At 36.6% G+C, this 17,702-nt stretch overlaps 1 protein-coding gene across 5 annotated transcripts in view; it reads left to right on the forward strand.

Annotated features, from left to right (window-relative positions):
* DST (dystonin) overlaps nt 1–16,926 on the forward strand; it is a 292,214-nt gene extending 275,288 nt beyond the window's left edge. For 4 of the 5 annotated variants that reach the window (XM_053938621.1, XM_053938622.1, XM_053938616.1 and 1 more), the window contains 12 exons: nt 650–838; nt 1,466–1,595; nt 2,428–2,591; nt 2,915–3,077; nt 4,557–4,711; nt 4,872–4,946; nt 5,787–5,804; nt 8,804–8,921; nt 11,149–11,348; nt 11,797–11,907; nt 14,593–14,716; nt 15,870–16,926. In XM_053938621.1, the coding sequence (XP_053794596.1) occupies nt 650–838; nt 1,466–1,595; nt 2,428–2,591; nt 2,915–3,077; nt 4,557–4,711; nt 4,872–4,946; nt 5,787–5,804; nt 8,804–8,921; nt 11,149–11,348; nt 11,797–11,907; nt 14,593–14,716; nt 15,870–16,135 (1,713 nt within the window). In that variant the 3' untranslated portion in view covers nt 16,136–16,926. The remainder of the gene's footprint in view (nt 1–649; nt 839–1,465; nt 1,596–2,427; nt 2,592–2,914; nt 3,078–4,556; nt 4,712–4,871; nt 4,947–5,786; nt 5,805–8,803; nt 8,922–11,148; nt 11,349–11,796; nt 11,908–14,592; nt 14,717–15,869) is intronic. The other variant, XM_053938617.1, reaches the window with a different exon arrangement.
* Nucleotides 16,927–17,702: the final 776 nt, after the last annotated feature.

The following is a 17,702-nucleotide window of genomic DNA, read 5'->3' on the forward strand; positions in this document are numbered from 1 at the left end:
AGAGCTAAAGCAGATGGTCAAGCTCCTTTGTTTGTATGTATTAAAGGAAATACTGTCTGACACTTCCCAAGTGAGGAAAACCAATAGTTTCTAGGGAGAAATTGAAAAGTTACAAAGGAAAGAAAATACAAGGGCAAATGTGAAGGATTTTCTGATTACATTAGAGAGGATTTCAGTCCAACATATTCTTAATCTAGAAGACATCTAAAAGTTTTAAGTGGCTACAGGTAGGTTGTACCCTCAGCTGTTAAGGTGATACTTTCTGTTTTATATTAAGCTTAAAGAAAACCAAAATACTGGTGATAGCAAAGTGTGGTTTCAGGAGTGCCCAGAAGGAAAAGTGACACCAAATCCTGTGTGATTCACTAACTCACACATGTAGTTAAAATTCTTAATATGTTGCCTGAATGTGCTGCTCACTGTGTTTAGCAGCACTTAACCCTGAGTATCTGTGGAAGAAATGTGTTGGACTAGGAATTCTAGTTACCTAGCTACTGTTAGTGATCAGCCACTACATTTAACACATTTGATATGCAAACATCAGTAGGCCTAAGAAATAGCTCTGGGTTTACAATTAGCAGAGCAATTTTAAATACATTGTGAAGAGTTTCAGATGTGCACATACTCTTGTATTGGTTCCTTTGTCAAGGTCTTAGCATGGGCTAAACAACATCAACAGCGACTGGCAGGAGCTCTGGCTGGACTCATTGCTAACCAGGAGCTGCTGGAAGCCTTGCTGTCCTGGTTGCAGTGGGCAGAGACTACACTAACTGAGAAAGACAAAGAGGTTATCCCCCAGGAGATCGAGGAAGTTAAAGCACTTATAGCTGAACATCAGGTAAGGATCAGTAAGTGACGTGTGTCACTCACATGGGGCACACATCTCAGCTACGCTGTGCGATCAACTGCGAATTTTGCTATTTTCTCTTATAATAACTGAATACAAGCAAGGATAATATTAGAAATAAAAGAAAATCCACATGAAATGTATGATAGTGCTGCCACCTTAGATCTACTGCTGGGGTGTGGCTCTCTTGATTAAATATCAAAAATAGGTTTGTGAAGTACCAGAGGGATCTGCTGCTGTACTGAATTCTTATAGATTTACCCCAGCTTAAACACCAGAGCGGTCTCACTTCTGTGAACTGCAGTCTGAACAGCAGGATCTTGGAGGCAAAATTCTGTTCTATATCACCTCACCATATACAGTTAATAAAGGAGTTTGACAGATTGTTTTTAGACTTAGTCTTCTTATAACAACCAGGCCATAGTGACCTTAAAAGCTTGTACTGCAGATTTTTCTTATCTACAAAACATTTATCTAATTCTATATTGTGAGGCTGGCATTATAAGTGTCTTTCTGTGTGTTTCTTTTTAACTTTAGTGTTTTGCTATTGTGTATGTTTTTCATTCCTCTGGTTACTTTTGTGTATTGTTAATTAAGATCTCCCCTATCTGATTGCAGACATTCATGGAAGAAATGACCAGAAAACAGCCTGATGTGGATAAAGTTACAAAGACCTACAAAAGGAAAGCACTTGAACCCTCTCCAGTACAATCTCATATTCCTGTCCTTGATAAGGGAAGAGCTGGAAGTAAGTAACAGCGTATTTTTGGGGTGTGTCACATGTACCATTCCTCTATCTATGAAGTTTACAGATTGCTAATAACCTCATAAGTTTGATTAACTTCTGGTGAAAGGGGGTAAAATTCTCTTGGCTGACTTTTCTAATTATCTCTAATTTTTTATGAATTGTGAGGAAATTTCTCAGACCAGACATGTATTTTTATATTTTGTCCTAATCTTCATGAATAGCTATTTTTAAAGTGTGCAGCCTTTCCTGTGCCCTTAAACTTCCAAGAGCAAGTACATGCTGAGTCTTCGCAAATCTTCCATTATTTGAAAGTGCAGACAACTTCACAGAGAGATATAGAGACAAAATTGTGCTCTTACTGTCTGTAAAATTATATTAATCCAGTTAGAAGTGTATTCAGTGAAGTTGAATGGAAAGTGAATCATCAAGTGAGGAAATTGCTTTTTGTATTTTTAGGTATACTTACTCATTGTATTTTATACTTACCCATACATGGAACCTGCTTCTAAAATGAGGTTGTTTACTTTGCAACTCTGGGAGATTTATGAAGATTTAATTTAAACTGTGCAGTGTGATAGTGGAGCCCTCACTAGCTGCTTCTGGCTAGATAAAATAGACTGTAACCATCACTGTTTTTTTACCATTGCTGGTTGTTCCCCAGCAATGGTAAAAAAAAAAAAGGAAGATAAATCCCACTACATGGAATCATCCATATATGACTTCCTTATTTGGGACAGGAAGGAATAATTTTAGGAAGGTCAAGTGCATTTCATGTGAACATTTGTTTTGTTTGAGCTGGGTGAACCCTATGCCTTTTATCATGTTTTAACAGGAAAGCGTTCCCCAACACCAGGCATTTATCCGTCAGCAGCCCAGGCACAAATTGAAACCAAGAATCCACGGGTAAACCTTTTAGTCAGCAAATGGCAGCAAGTTTGGCTTCTGGCATTGGAAAGAAGGAGAAAACTTAATGATGCTTTGGACAGACTTGAAGAGGTCAGAAAAGCACTATACAGACTGTACATACTTTTTGCATCATTTTCTCTACCCTGGATTAAATTCCAATACTGTGAAGAACTTCCATATTTGTTGTATTATATTGTATGACACAGCTAACTGAAAACACTGTGATACGTGTGCTTTAATGTGCTTTAAAAGCTGTCATCATCATTTTAAATGAGGAGAGCTGAGATATTTAAAATGCTTGCACAGGTCCTCAAAAAATCAATTATTCAACAAAACGCAGATGGTATCTATCTCATTCGTGTTCTAGATTGATGGATTTCAGCTGAATTTTTTTTTTTCTGTTTTTTATTAAGCTGAGAGAATTTGCCAACTTTGATTTTGATATTTGGAGGAAAAAATACATGCGATGGATGAACCATAAGAAGTCTCGCGTGATGGACTTCTTTAGGAGGATTGATAAAGATCAGGATGGAAAGATTACAAGACAGGAATTTATTGATGGAATTCTTTCTTCAAGTAAGTTTTTAAATGAACGTAATGTTGAACTTGGAACAAACAAACAAGCATCTAATGAAATCTTATTGTCTAGATAGTGTGACCTATGCATTTTATTGTGTTAGAAGGTTACAGATTTCCTTTTTGAATTTATTAATTATTATTACTTTATAATTATTTTACTTGAAAATATTTTTAGATTTTTGAAACTCTTTCTAGTTCTTTACATCAGGTCACAAATGTCACATTTACATTATCGTCTAATTAGTAGTTTGCTGGTTTATTGAACTCAGATTGTCATTCCTATAGTACACCAGCTACTTCAACAATTACTTTTTGATTGATTACTCATAATAGTAAAAAATACCTTATGTAACCTATAGATGATTTTCAAAATCAGTTCATAGGATCATATGATTTTTATTAAAGAACTTACATAGAATAGTTTCAATTACAGAAGGAAACTGTGTAATTTTTGAAACCAGTGTTTCCATGAACCATGGCAATATTCATATACCTATATAGTAAGGCTTAAAATGCCAAGCAATCAAACTAGAAAGGAATTTTCCTAGCTTTCCTGGTGGATCAGTATTCCTTAGTTATGGTGGTAATGTAAGTCTTCTACATCATATATGTGATATTTCCTTTTAGGAACAGACTCATAACAGATAAGGACCTAATACTTAAAATAATCCTTTATCTTCAGATCATGGAGACTTTTGCTTTAAACAGTAATGATTCAGAATTGGGCTGCCTCTAGTATTTCATTTTAGTGTTACTCAGTAGGAAAATGTTCTCTGTATATTTTCCCCCTCCTTTAGGAAATGCAGTAAAGTAAATATTCACTATATGTGAATATTGCTGTTTTGCTTGAATTAATAAAAATTCATGAAAAAAACCTAATACCACCAAGAGGCTAAATAGTTTATTCTTTTAACTCAGTTGGTATCAATTTATTATGACCACCAAACAGTCCTGAAACAATCCCTGCTCATCACCTTGAAATTTTCTTTGACCATTTCTTTGAGAATCTCTGCTGTGAACTTCATCTAAAGGACTTCATGAAACACCATGCACGGACCTGCATTTAGAAGGCTTCACATTCCAGATTTAATCAGCACTGAAATGCTTGCTTGACCTTTCCTCACTAATTTTTTATCTTGTTAATTTCTGGTGTTTTATGCACTTTGAAGGTCAAAATGTTAATGTGCACACACACACCCCCCCCCCCCATATATTTTACAGTTTAATCTGTGCCCTTGCTTTTGTCTCTAAGCCACACTATGGTACTCATTTATATCCAATATCTGGGTGACACTGGAGATTCAGATTGGGTTTTTTTTTCAGAAATATTCCTTCACTTGTTTGAATGTCCTTATTTTTTTGATAAGCACTATCTGTTACCAAATGCCTGATCACCTTATAATATTTGTGATAAAGCTTCTCATTGTAATGGAATTGAAAAGTGAAAAAATTTGTGTTGTTTTCTTCGTCCTGCAGAGTTCCCTACAAGCCGACTTGAAATGAGTGCTGTTGCAGACATTTTTGATAGAGATGGTGATGGATATATTGACTATTATGAATTTGTGGCAGCTCTTCATCCAAACAAGGATGCATACAAGCCTCTCACAGATGCTGACAAAATTGAAGATGAGGTACGTTCTCTGCTTTCTTAGGTTGTACTCTGTTCTACTGGAGTCATATTCTATAATAATTCACTTTATTTTCACTCCTATTTAATTTGAAATTTATTAGGTACACAAATCTTTGGAAATGTGATATTTAAAGTAATTATCCTGTTGTGGTTTTTTGCAGGTTACAAGGCAGGTAGCGAAATGTAAATGTGCAAAACGGTTTCAAGTGGAACAGATTGGGGATAACAAGTACAGGGTAAGTCTTTTAAGGACTTCAGTTCTTTCAGCTTTCTTCATATGACATGGTTTACACAAGGAATTAGGCTATATGAATTCACAAGAATCTTGTATGACAATTAGACATTTTCTTTAAGATTGTTTTTTTTTCTTGTTAGTACATATAGACTAAAAATATAGAAAATTGCTGATGTTTGTATTTATTTTCACTCTAACTACTGAAGCTGTTTTCAGTCATAGGAATTTTTAAGAGCTAACGGCACACATCCATACACATGCATACATAGATACAATATATCCTCAAAAGCTGGTCTTTCTGCCTAGATACCTTAAGTGTTTAAACTGTAGCTGATTTTCTATTAGTTTCATAAAAACAGTGACTGATATTTTCTTGTGGTATTGTGTTGTACTTCAAAAATCTTATACCAAAGTGTATTCAATCATTTCTACACTCTTGTCATTTTATTGGAACACACATACTTCTGAATATAAGCAAAGTGTTAGATACCTGCAGAATTATTTTAGATCACAGAAAAATAAATATCACACAGTAGAGAAATATCTGCTACCCCTGGATTCAATAACTAGAACAATTTGAGGTAAAATACGCAATATTTGGCTAAGAGAGATTAATAAGTACTTGTAGATTTTAAAAGACCACAGAAACAGCAATGGGAAGGAAACGAAGGCCTTGAATATTTTCTAATATTCAGTCTCTGGATGGCTAGCTACCTGCTCATCTCTCAAGTAGATACTTTATTTAGAATGTCTAATGTGTTAGTTTGCATGTGTTCTAGGTCATGTAGAAAATTTCCTGTAAACTAATCGTGTCTTTCTTCCATTTTTCATTTCTTATCAGTTCTTCCTGGGAAATCAGGTATAAACCAGTGGAATGTGTTATGAAGTTTTTTTTTTGTTTGGTTTTGGGTTTGTTTTTTTTTTTTGTTTAATTTTGTTTTTTTGTTATTCTCTCTCTTTTTTTTTTTTTTTTTTCCTAATGCATAGTGATTGAAGCTTGCAATGGTCTTGCCATCCTTTAATTTTCAGCTAATTCATTGCTGGTCAGCTGTGGTATTTCTTTAAATGTTATGAAGCATTCCTTGTCTCAGGATCCCTCCTCTACAATCCCTCATCTGCTTTCTTTGGTCATTTTCCTCATTAAGGAGATTACTTTTAAAGGAACCAGATAATAGTCAGCAGCAATTCCCATAGTGAAAAATCTTGAGCATTTAAACTGCAATTGTAGAGATTATGATTATCTAATCAGTTTTATAGTTGAATCCTTCAAAAATCTGTAATGTCTTTTTCAGGCTATTTGAGTAAAGGCTAATCATGGCAAACAGATCCCAGTGTCTTATGACTTATATATTGCAAATTGCACAAAAAATACTTTCATCTTTGCAAAAAAAAAAAAAAAGGTACAGTCTGTATGTAATCAAGCAGACTGATTAAGAACCTAGCTGATAGTTATTATTTTATTTCCTTAACACAGTGAATCTTTAAATACATATTTTGGAAATAGGCAAAATAAAATTGCTATTCCCATGTAGACTAATCCCTCTCCCAAAGTGTTTTCAAGGAGCTATGGCAAGTCTGTAATGTGCTGGAGCTGTGTTTAAGAATACTTTGTGTCAGCTGGGTCTCTGGTGAGTCCTCCCTCAGGAGGAGACGCTGCCCAGCGCTTACTCCTGCAATATGCACTGATACACAGCTTCCTGAAGTGCTAAATCACATCTGCCCAGTAAGGATGGAAACACCTTATCTGGAAAGAATATCTGGAAAACACTTTATCTGGAAAAACCAGATATCAGATACTGTTAGTCTTATGTTTTTAAAAAGGCAATAACGGATGTAATCCATTCTGGACATGCTAGCATCAGCAGCAATAGCCATTTTCAATCTCAAGATGTTGAAAATGTGAGTGCACTCTTGTTTACTAGCAGAGCCTCTTGAAGCATAGAAGAAAACAGAGCAGTGGATAACCTTGCCACATGCCTCAAGCAATACATCTAAGCAATAATTTAAAATATTTTCCACATATAGAACAAGTCTCTTTTTGAAAGAACTGTTTGAAATTATGTTAATCTCCTTATCTATCATCTGTACTCAGATCTGTTGAGAAGCTCTTACTGATGCAGAACGGCACCTACAGGCTATTGTCAAGAACAGGCCTTTTTGTAGCTTAAATTCCTTTATGTTTTTACCTCTGGTTATTTGAAATAATGTTAAATACTGTTTTAAACAACTTGTACCAGGCTATTTTAGGAAGGAAATCAACTGAGTTACCATAAGAAGTGCAGTGATAGTTACTATTGTATTACCATGTTACTTTCCAGCCCCACTTTCTGAATTAACCTCAGCTAGCTGGGGAGTTTTCAAAGCACACTGTATTTGACCCTTGGTGTAGTTGCCTGATGGGGTCTAACTGACTAATTAGGCTGTGATGGAGAAAAAAATAAAGAAAAGAAGAAAGATATTATCTTCAGAATCACTAGAAAAAAAATTTGGTAGGAACAAGCCAATGAAAATAAACAGCGTTAATTTAGATGCCTTTAAAAAAAAAACAGTGATCTACATATACAAAATGGTTCTTTGGCACATATTGAATGCATTATTAAAAATCTCTCAGAAATGATGCTTATGTGAATGTTCTTACTTAGAACAAATAAAATTTATTATTAAATTAAGAAGCAAGCTTTGCTTTTGTTTGGTTCCTAAAAGTAATATTCCTTTAAACTTATTCTCTCTTCTTGGCTTGAATAGTACCAAACAACTAAAGTCATCTAACAAGTAGGGAGCACATTTGTTGTGTGGTTTGTTCAGTTCCCTCACTGGAGCAAGTAGGTACAGTTGAATTATGGCCTTCTCCAAGGGGTCAGAGATTGTCCCAAAGAGGGGAATTCAACTCCCATTGGTTTTAGTGAGTGCTCTGCATGTTTGTGTGAGGGTGCACTGCACTTGGCCTGGTGATCTGGTATCAAGATATTTTAGTAGTGCTGACTTAAAAGTACTGAATTCTTCTGGTTAGTTTTCTTGAGATTGTGAGGTCAACATTTTGGTCATGCTTTCTCTGATCTGAATTTGAGTGAAGGTACTGCGTACAGGTTTTGTTACACAGGTTTCAAAAGCAAAATATGCATTAGGCCTGGCCATCAGCCCAAAGGACTCATACAAGAACTTAGTATGAAACAGACTCTCATCTCATCTCTGAATTGTGAAGAACCTTGATGTGTAGTCAGAGGAGTGACAAACATAATTATAGTTACTAATCATTCATTGCTTCTTTAATGTTCCCTTCCTCCCATGCACCTTGCAATCGGTAAGCAGTGTCAGCTCTGTAGTGCTGTACCTGAAAATATTCCTGTAGATTAATCAATTGATAGAATGGTGCACACTCATAACACATTGAATTTCCAGATTATATACTGATTGTTTGAAGTGATGCTGCCTTCCTTTCAGCTGACAACATTAAAAATCAAGACTGTTGTAGAAGAGTGTTTGCTTAAGATTTTACCAGCGAAATAATGCAAATAGGTTTTCATTAATTTGCACAAAAGCAGACTGTAACCAATCAAATAATGTACTACTAATTTTGCTTCTTTTACGACCTCAGACACTTGAGAATCAAACATAAAATTAAACCTGAGTTTCTTTCTTACCATCCTGCCATCTTCTTTTGATTAATGCAGTGCCATCTGATTTGAAATCTTAACAGCTTTAATAATCTGCATAAACAAATTGATTTTTTTTTTAGCATTTACTAATTATTAAATATCAAAATAAACTTTTTTAAATGCCTGATTGTTTTAACCTATCAGTGTTGAACTGCATCTGAATGCCTGAGAAGCTCAGACTGTCATTTGATTTTTATTGCAGTTTGGTGACTCTCAACAATTGCGTCTTGTTCGTATCCTGAGAAGTACGGTCATGGTCCGTGTTGGAGGTGGCTGGATGGCACTTGATGAGTTCTTAGTGAAAAATGATCCTTGCCGTGGTATGTAACAGAACTGTTAAAGACTTGCAGCATATTATTTGGATGCAGTCACCATTCATTGTCTCAAGATGGAGATGGACTTGTATAAAATGCCAGTTGTTGTAAACATCATCTCACTAAATGTCACGTTTTTGTGAACTTTAAATCACATGGTTGAGATCCTCTTCAGTTGCACTGGTGTATGTCTGAAAAAACTGTAGTGTCTTCTGCATAGTTCCTTCAGTGTTCTAGAACTGAACTTAGCCCAAATAGACTTTATGGTATGTAAGTGGCTTGTATGACTTGGCAGAAATAGCACACAGAAATGTCCAATAAAACCTTCTCAGCAACACAATAAGTCAAAATAAGGCAATTGAATTGATGAGTAACACCACCACCACAAAAACCTCTGGCCAGTCACTCTTCCCAGTCTTTCAGTCTCTACCTTTGTAACCTTGTCTTTTCCTTGGCATCTTCCTCAGAAGCACTTTGTAGAGCCCTGAGCCTTACACAAAGCAAGAGGAAAATGTTCTGGTCCAAAGGACATTGTGCTCTGCGGGAGCAGGGAGTGCTCTATCACTGAGCCCTCCAGGGCATTGCATCAGATGAGCTGTTTTCTCAATACACAATACTGAGGACTGTAATAAGGAATTCCAATAAATTATTGGATATTTATTAAGTATTATATCTTACATTGTCAATCTATGAATGAATTGTAACAGTCTACCCATCAATAGGCCTGAGAAAAATGTTTGGGGTACAACAGAACTAAGCAAGTTAACCTTTCAATGAAGCCAGATCTTCTGAGGCACATTTCATTTTCTGCTATTCTGCACTTTTGAGGAATAAAAGTAGAAAGGAATAAAAGGAGGACTCTTTTTCTTGGGTATATGTGAGCAGATGTCAACACAGTGGATCTAAAGAATACGTGTAAGAATACTCTGTAAAATCAACATCACTGGATGTTGTGAATTGCTACCTAATCCTTGCCTGGTTGAAATCAGTGATGCAGGTTCAAACTTTTCCTAAACCACTTCATCTAGCAAAGTTGCATTTCCACTAAGTGCTCCTCGTGTATTCAGATGAATCATACTGCAAAGAACCGTTGTCATAAACAGTTTTAAAAGTACTGCACCTAGTCATATAAAATCTCTTTAGCTTGTATTACTTCTTTATGTCAGCAGATAAATACCGCTGCTACACAAGTATACTTGGGACTGTAGCCGAGTCTGTCCACGTGCCATTTCTTTTTTGCCTAGGGGACCTCTGAGAACTCACCTCAGAACACTTAGGGACAGCTTTTGCTCAAGTCCTGTCTTTTGCCCTGGTGCTCCAAGTCTCTTGCATATGCAGCTGCTGTACTTGATTTCTTCTCCTGCTAACGATTTTCTTTAATGTGACCCATGTCCTGTGTCATTTTTTCTAGTTCATCATCACGGGAGTAAAATGTTACGTTCGGAATCAAACTCTTCAATTACCACTCAGCCTACTATAGGTTGGCAAACCCCTCTCTTTGTCTCCTTCTCCTCTTCTTCTCTCTCTTAATTTCCTTCCCGCTTTTTTAATATATGTATACTTTTAGCTATATGCTTCACCCATCATATTTAGCTTAACATGTTCCTACATGGGCTGGTGCTTTGCAAGCTAATTTTTTTTGACACGCTTGAAGAGTGTTTCAAAAACAATTGCCATTCACACTGACACAGTTAAATGCTAACATGTCTTGCATTTATTCATGCAGAACATTCTCTTGTATGTGTGTTTGTATGTGTGTCCTGTATGTGTGAGTGCTTAGCCACCAATTACCTCATCATAGTTTGGGTGTTATGTTCATCATTGCATGTTGCCAAACTACATAACACCATAGTTTTGAATAAATATATTTGCTGCTTTCCTGTAATTTCTTCTAGAATGTCCAAGCAAGTATTATTTATTATGAATAGCTGTAGAGTTAGCAAAACTGCCCATCAGGTTGTGTCTATGTATTAATAGCTGATTAACAGTGATTTAGCACGTTGAGCATTCCATTATCATGCTGACTTCCTTTGACAGTGGTTCATTCCTGCTGGCATAAAGTATTAGAATAAGTGAGTCCTGCACATAATTCTTCTGTGTCTAAAATAAATGCATTACACAGTAATGCATTTTATTTATTGTTAAAATGTGTTGGAGTTAGCATGGCAAAAATGGCAATAAACAGCCTTGTGATAGCTTTCATATCTGAGTCAATGAACACCTCTCTTTACAGCTAAAGGGAGGACAAACGTGGAGCTGCGTGAAAAATTCATTTTGGCAGATGGTGCCAGTCAGAGCATGGCCGCTTTCCGACCAAGGGGCCGTAGATCACGACCCTCTTCAAGAGGTGCTTCTCCCAACAGATCTACTTCTCTGTCAAGTCAAGCTGGCCAGGCAGCTGCCCCACAAGCTGTTACTACAAGTACACCGAAGGTAAGGAGAAAAGTACAAAACTGCACTGGTTAACAAATGGGATATAGATTGAATTCTTGGGTTTTTCCTTGCTCCAGTAATATTGGTGCTTACTCTAGCTGATGGAGGAAAAGTACCTCCATTTGATTTCATAGTCTGGGGTGGATCTGAGAAGTGTTTTCAATATGTTTTCTCTACTGTTTGTTTGCAACATGGCAGTAGAAGAATTTCTACATTTAAGGTGCCACATGAACTAACTGGCAGTTTGGGAATTGCTCTGAAAGATCCACAAACTCTCATTTCACTTGAAAAATAAACTCTGTCATCTCTTCATTTTAGAACATTTGTCATTAACTTTTTCTGCTTAGATTTTATTTCTACTGAGATTTTGAAAGTCCGGGTATCCTTCTCCATGATGTAGTTTTCCTCTACTGTCCTTCATATTTTGATTTACCATTGTTTCATACAGACACCACATCATTTAACACGCAACTATGGTAAACCATGGTTGACAAACAGCAAAACATCAACTCCTTCTAAGCCACCAGAATCCTCAGACTATCAAGGGTCATCTGCAGAGGTACAGTAAGGACAGAAATTCTAGTCTAATGACTTCCTTCACTAAAACTGTCACATCACTAACAGCCACTAGAGTTTGAGTGCTTCTGAGCTGCAACATCCTGTGTATATTAATGCATTGTCTTTATTTTAGATCTTTGTCAAGTTATTTCTTACTTTTTTTCCCCCACAAGTTTGTTTTGTTTTGTTTTTGTTCTATTTTTCATGGTTTTTTTTTTAATTTTTGGGAAAATACAGCCTCAATGAGCTAATGTTTAAAGCTCAAATGCTTAATAAATCATAAAAGCATGGAATGAAATGGTTGAGTAAATGTGGAAGAGTACAAAGAGTACTTTTTTTAAAGAAAAACAAAACATTCTATACACTTTGCAGGTTTCTTTCCTAAAATTGTTTACTTTGAATTCATTAAGTACTATAATGTTTCTGAACTGCAGACATGAGATTAATCATGATCTCTAGTGCAAAACCACTAAATATAGAAATACCCAATCACAGTGAAGAACATGGCAAAAAAGTCTGGCTGTGATACATAAATCTTTACAGCAACTGAAAGTTTTGTTTGGGGGGGTAGTGACCAATCATTGCTCTAATAGGATAGCTATTTGATGAGTTAACAGAAAAACATGGCTTACATGGAAATTGCTAGTATAGCAATTAGGGTTACGCTGGCAATTAGGCTGTATGAACAAAATTTAAAGGGGCTTGAACCCAAAGTGTTTGCTCTAATGTCATTACAGTCAGTGAAAAGATTGCAGCTGGATCAGGCTGCACACTCATGTGTCATTTGTTGGAGTTACTCTTGCCCTGGCTTGGATCGAGAGCTTGTGCTACCACCCCCTCTGTTGTATCTTCTGTTCACAAATCTGCACTTTGGTGCCTATTGCTGTTCATTTGACACCTTCTGATGTGAAGTTTCCATAACCTCAGCATGGCTTTGCTCAAAGATGCACAACAAACTTCCTCCCTCCTCCTGTGCGTGTTGTTGTGCACACTGCAGGTGTGTCTGTGGGTACAGCACTGCAAGCACACGGGGCTGTGGCTTAGACTGATTAACAGCACAGAGCTTAGTCAGTTGTCAGTTTCTAACATATTCCTGCATTGTCTTTCATCTCTTAGCTGGTAGCTGCAGTGGAAGATTAATTGATGGTGCATTAAAGGGTTTATAGACATGGAAAGGTGTTGTTTTCATTGAATTACAATGACAGGAAAGCAGCTGGCCTGATTTCATATGGGGGGCACTGTATTTCTTATCTGTTCTTCCAACTACCAGTAGTTTCAGTGAGTTTCTTTTATGTAAACCAGTGTGGCTTAAGATTATAAACAGAATGGTTAGGGTGGAGTAGGTTCAGTGAATTTCTAAGGCATTCTGTAGCATTTACTGCCCAAGAGAGCAGTTACTCATTTTTTATGTAAACTGCATTTGAGTTTAGGGCAAGACTGAAGAACAGGCTAGTTTTTATTTTTCACACTGATGATTCTCTCCCAGTGCCTTGCCCAGAGTGTAGCAGCTTCAGTGGAGGTAACAGTGTTCCCTTTCTCCTTACCCTCCCAAGCAGTGTCTGTATAGCAGATTCCCAGGGGCTAGCTGTATGTCAAGCACTGTACTTGGCTTTAATGAGAGTTTAATATTGTGACCTGCCCTGTCAGAGCCAGCAGATTGCTCTGTAGCATCACAGCACTCTTTTGTTCAGAAGTGCCAGAAGTGGTCTGGACTGGCAACTGCCAGGTAAGCTCCTGCCAGGCCTCTGCTCTGTTCTTAGCTCAAGGCAGCTTCCAACACACTTCTCTGGATCTTGGTTTTCAGTACCTAACTCTACCTAGAATTGTATGGGGATTAAATGCACAGAACGCAGGATCCTGAAATCCAGGCCACTCCACAAACTGCATTCATCACTGCACTGGTTTTCTTATTTTTGAATATTGATGTAGTATTTTTGTGTTATTAAATTACTGTGAATACTGTAGTTTTCCTCTTATTTGCATATACCTCTTATTTAGTGAGTGATAGTCATTTGGAGATCTGATGATTCAATTTTTGTGGCTGTGAAAGAAATTTTCTGATTTTGGGCAGATTGTAAATCGAGGCTCATTTCAGAACTAAGAATGCAGGCAGGGTAAGACTGTGTAGTAGAGACACTGAAAGGCAGTATATTGACAACTGTAACTTTTACAATTTGTCCTCTGCCCTTTTTTCTGTTTTTCTTGTTTTGGCTTGGGTTTTTTTCCTCCTAGCAAAAGGTTTCTGAAATTTGGTAGCTTTGTTTCAATTTTAATAATATTTTCATCACCTATAACTACAGCCAGAATCATGGAAAGTCAAGTTATGCAGACATAAAATCTCAATATGTACCATCAACTAATCTTACCTGCTTGACTAATTATAAGAAGGTAGTTTTTTCTTTCTTCATATGTGTTGAAATACACACAAAGATGCTAAAATGTTAAGCAGACTGTTAAAATGATTTTATTGTTGTTGTTGTTTTACATTTGGACTACAAATGCAAACTGCTAAAGGAACATTCTAAACTTCACATTATGAATTGTGCCCAAAGTGGCTTAAACCAGTATTTCAGATTCACAGTGAATATTATGACGATCACATTCTAAGCTATGTAGCCTCTAATACTGATCCTTATCTTCAGTTAAAAAGCTTTTTTTTTTTTTTGTTATCTTTTGGTTTGCATAGGGAACACCAATTCAAGGAAGTAAACTCAGACTGCCAGGGTATCTATCAGGGAAGGGTTTCCACTCAGGAGAAGACAGTGGCATCCTGTCAACAGCAGCTACCAGAGTCAGAGCTCAGTTTGCAGGTGAGTGTCTTGACTTCAGAGATTGACCTACCACTTGCTTTGTTTTCCACCTGAATACTTAAGGTCACATTAGAGTTCAAGGGAGAGATGTCAGAAGAGTGGGAAGTTGTACAGTCTGCCCATTGCTGAGAGTGCACATAATCAGGCCCTCCATTAACATTTTCAGCTCTGGATGTGTGAATTCATGACTGCAGTCTTCTCAACAATGGTACCTCCAATGTATCTGCCCAAGGAACTAGGGAAGAAGCATTTACTCAAAGGATCCAGTTCTTTACAGTATTCAAGTTATTCTCAATTGGGATGGAGCAAAAGGCTCACTTAGTCATGACCTGTCCATTTCTTTTGGAAGATCTGCAGGGAGCAGCTGTAGATTACCTTATTAATGGAATATCCCACAGAGATTTTTAAAGAAGTATACAAAAATAGAAAGCAGTGAAGCTGTGCTTTCCAAACATAGTGTTCTTCATACATACTGGGAACCAGATTTGTAAAGATCAAAAATACTTAATAAGTAATTGGAAAATTATGAAAAACCACATTAATTATTTTCTGTTTAAGATTCCTTGTGGTTTTTTCTTCATGGCACATTGTCTGGGCAGGCTTTTACTTAGCAGGCTTGCTGAGAGCTCATCTTCTCAGCCCATCAGTTGGGCAGGATGTCTACTTTGCCCTTGTTTAGTTGCTTTCATCTGTATGGATTTTATTTTTTTTTAAAAAAGAGGGGTACACATTTAAATATTGGGATGTTCATTTGCATCTCCAAGATGCCTATACTTAGAAATCATGAATGCATGAAGAGACCAGATACTGATTTTTTTTTTTTTTCTAATTAATATCTGAGAAAATGGCAAGGGAAATAAAGGCTCTGGCTGTTGAGTGAAGGTACAGTGCATGTCTAGGAAGTCAAGAAAAGCTACCAGGATAATGCATTTTTAATAAAATGTGCTAGTGATTAATTAACTATGTGTCAGCATTTGATCTTGCATTTCCTTTTCTTTAGTGTGAGACACAGCATCATTTAGCTTGCCTGGCAGACATCTAAAGTTTAGTTTGTGCAACGAGGAATCTTTGGGGCTGCCAAATACCTAGGAAAGACCTGCACAAGTCTTCCATCCTTACCTTTAATCCTGGTGGTTTTCTTCTCTCTTTCTAGACACCAGAAGAACTCCAAGCAGACCTGGTAGCCGAGCAGGAAGCAAGGCTGGCAGCAGGTCAAGCAGCCGCCGCGGCAGTGACGCGTCTGACTTTGACATTTCAGAAATCCAGTCTGTGTGCTCAGATATGTCAGAGACTGTTCCTGCTACAAGCAGGCCGACACCCCGAGCAGGTTCTCGGCCAGGATCCGCCAAGCCTTCTAAAATTCCAACCCCCCAGAGAAGGCCACTAGCCAGCAAATCAGACAAGTCCTTGAAGAGATAATATGATTGGCTCCATAAAGGTCTTATCCTTTTGCATTAAATATTTAAGTTCATAAGATGTAAAATATTATGTAGAAATTACTGTGAAATATTGCAAGAGGTGGATTTTTAATTCTGCAGATGGCCTTATTTGTGTATTTGTCTTCTTATTTTATGTGTATAATTTTTGTCAGACTCTTTTTTGTTTTGCCATATCCTGTGAGAAGGGGAAGAGTTCTAATGTAAACTAACAGTTGTACACAGTAACATGTAGAAAGTACACTAAAAATAATTGCCGAATGTACAGTGTACTGAATGTACAGTAAGTCTGCAACCTCAATAAAAAAGGCCTATCACTATGTCATTAGTTAACAGTAAAGGATACCTCATGATTTTTCTTTAAAAAAGAAAAAGAGAATACTGAAAGCCAAAAGACACAATTACACATTTTGAGCTAATTAAACAAACACTAAATGATGTATGTCAAAACTACTAAGGAATACAAACACACATTCACAGTACCCTTATTTATACAGCATCTCTCAAAGAACTCACAGAGTTAATTAAGCACTTGCCAATAATATGATACTCCAATACCTTGCAGCATTTCTGTGCCATTGCTTTCAATGAGGCCAGACACATTCTGGATATCTGAACTATTATTCTGTAAGAATATCAATATAAAGTGCATTCATGTAAATGTGAGGTTTTCTTTTGCTTGAGTGGATGGTAGCACTGTATCATTGAACTCATTTTGTATCAAAGCAATTTTGCTTGCAGAAAGCTCAGAAATAAACATGTCCCTTAACTTTATTTCTATCGTATTTCTTATTTCACAGGAAGGTAATTTTCTGTGTTATGTTTTAGAACATATGCCATTTCAGATGACCAATAATTACCATAGGAACACAGGCTTTAATGTTATTTCCCGTTATCGCTATCTGATTTTGGTTAGCTACTGTATTTGTTTAATAAAACACTAAATTGCACATATCAGAGCATATGAAATTATATCTAATTATTGTGTGTCAACAGTTATTTTCTCCATATTAAACTGTGATTTATAAACCATGTATAAAAGGCATAGAGTAATTCACTTGCTCTATTAGTCAGTGAAACACTCTAGCCATGCATGAATTCATTGAAAGGATAGCTAATAGCTCAATTTCACTGGAAAAAAGGTGCAGCTTCAAATGGGAATGCTGTAGCATGGTTGGATAGATGCTTTGGTAAGTAGTGACAGAATCCCTAGAACTTTCAAATGCTCTTTGGTAATAATCAGAAAGACTTGGGTGGGATTTGGCCAGAAAAACAATACTCAAAAGATTATTGAATAAATCAAAATCCATTTGTATCAGGATTTCTTTCAACACTAGAGTTGTACAAAGGTTTGTAGAAAGCCATGATCAACTGGTCCTACCTGGCTTGGGAATCAGCAGAAGTGTTTACTGATTACTTACTGAAGCATTAGTCTCTGTTGCACTATTTTATCTTTCCATTTTTCACCTCTCTTGTTGCTTCTATTCATCCAGTGATTGATTTCCTAGAACATTAAAATAGATAAGAATGACTTTAGTGCTTTTTGAAAC

Source organism: Vidua chalybeata, chromosome 3 (genome assembly GCF_026979565.1).
Source record: "Vidua chalybeata isolate OUT-0048 chromosome 3, bVidCha1 merged haplotype, whole genome shotgun sequence".
Taxonomy (NCBI): Eukaryota; Metazoa; Chordata; class Aves; order Passeriformes; family Viduidae; genus Vidua; species Vidua chalybeata.